The 563-nt window shown below is 60.7% G+C and overlaps 1 protein-coding gene across 1 annotated transcript in view; it reads left to right on the top strand.

Annotated features, from left to right (window-relative positions):
• Positions 1–563, top strand: part of WDR18 (WD repeat domain 18) — a gene marked incomplete at both ends in the record, with an annotated part of 3,605 nt that overhangs the window by 559 nt on the left and 2,483 nt on the right. The window contains one exon of the mRNA XM_010139453.1: positions 519–563. This exon is cut by the window's right edge and continues 10 nt beyond it. Coding sequence (XP_010137755.1) covers positions 519–563 — 45 coding nt within the window. The remainder of the gene's footprint in view (positions 1–518) is intronic.

Genomic DNA, 563 nt, shown 5'->3' with positions numbered 1-563 from the left:
GGGCGTGGATCGTGTTCGTTAACGGTGTCCCTTGCCGCCTCCGTAGCTCCCTCCCCACCTGCGGTGTTGCCTTTTAAGATGAAAAGCTCCGGGTTTAGGGAGCTCCTTGTCCACCATAAACGAGTCCCTGCTGAAGTGCAGCAGCCCCTGGGAGGACTGTCCAACCCCCCCGGCCATCACGTCAGAGCATGGAGGAGGGGGGAGGAAGCCGTCGCAGTGATACTTGGAGTAGGCAGGAAATCGTTACTGCACGTTTGCTCCTCGGCCAGAGGAACGGCGCTGGTGTCGCCAGGTTCCAGAGTTAGCGAGGGCAGGACCTCTCCAGACTGTCTCCTGCTGCATTTCCCTTCGTCGTGGTCCCGCTGGCACCTCGATGGTGTCGGTTGCCATCGGTGAGGTGCCAATGGCCTCACGTGACCGACACCACCTTCCCTTCTTGCTCCACTCGCTGCCGCCACTCACCGCCCTGTTCTCCAGGCTCCTTTCTCCATGTTCCCCTGACCTCTTCCTTGCTCTAGGTCTCCAACGGGAACCTCCTCGCCATCCTGAACCGGCACTACCAG

The sequence above is a fragment of the Buceros rhinoceros genome, unplaced genomic scaffold (assembly GCF_000710305.1).
Source record: "Buceros rhinoceros silvestris isolate BGI_N320 unplaced genomic scaffold, ASM71030v1 scaffold27177, whole genome shotgun sequence".
In the NCBI taxonomy this organism is placed as follows: Eukaryota; Metazoa; Chordata; class Aves; order Bucerotiformes; family Bucerotidae; genus Buceros; species Buceros rhinoceros.
This window is presented reverse-complemented; position numbering and strand designations above follow the sequence as displayed.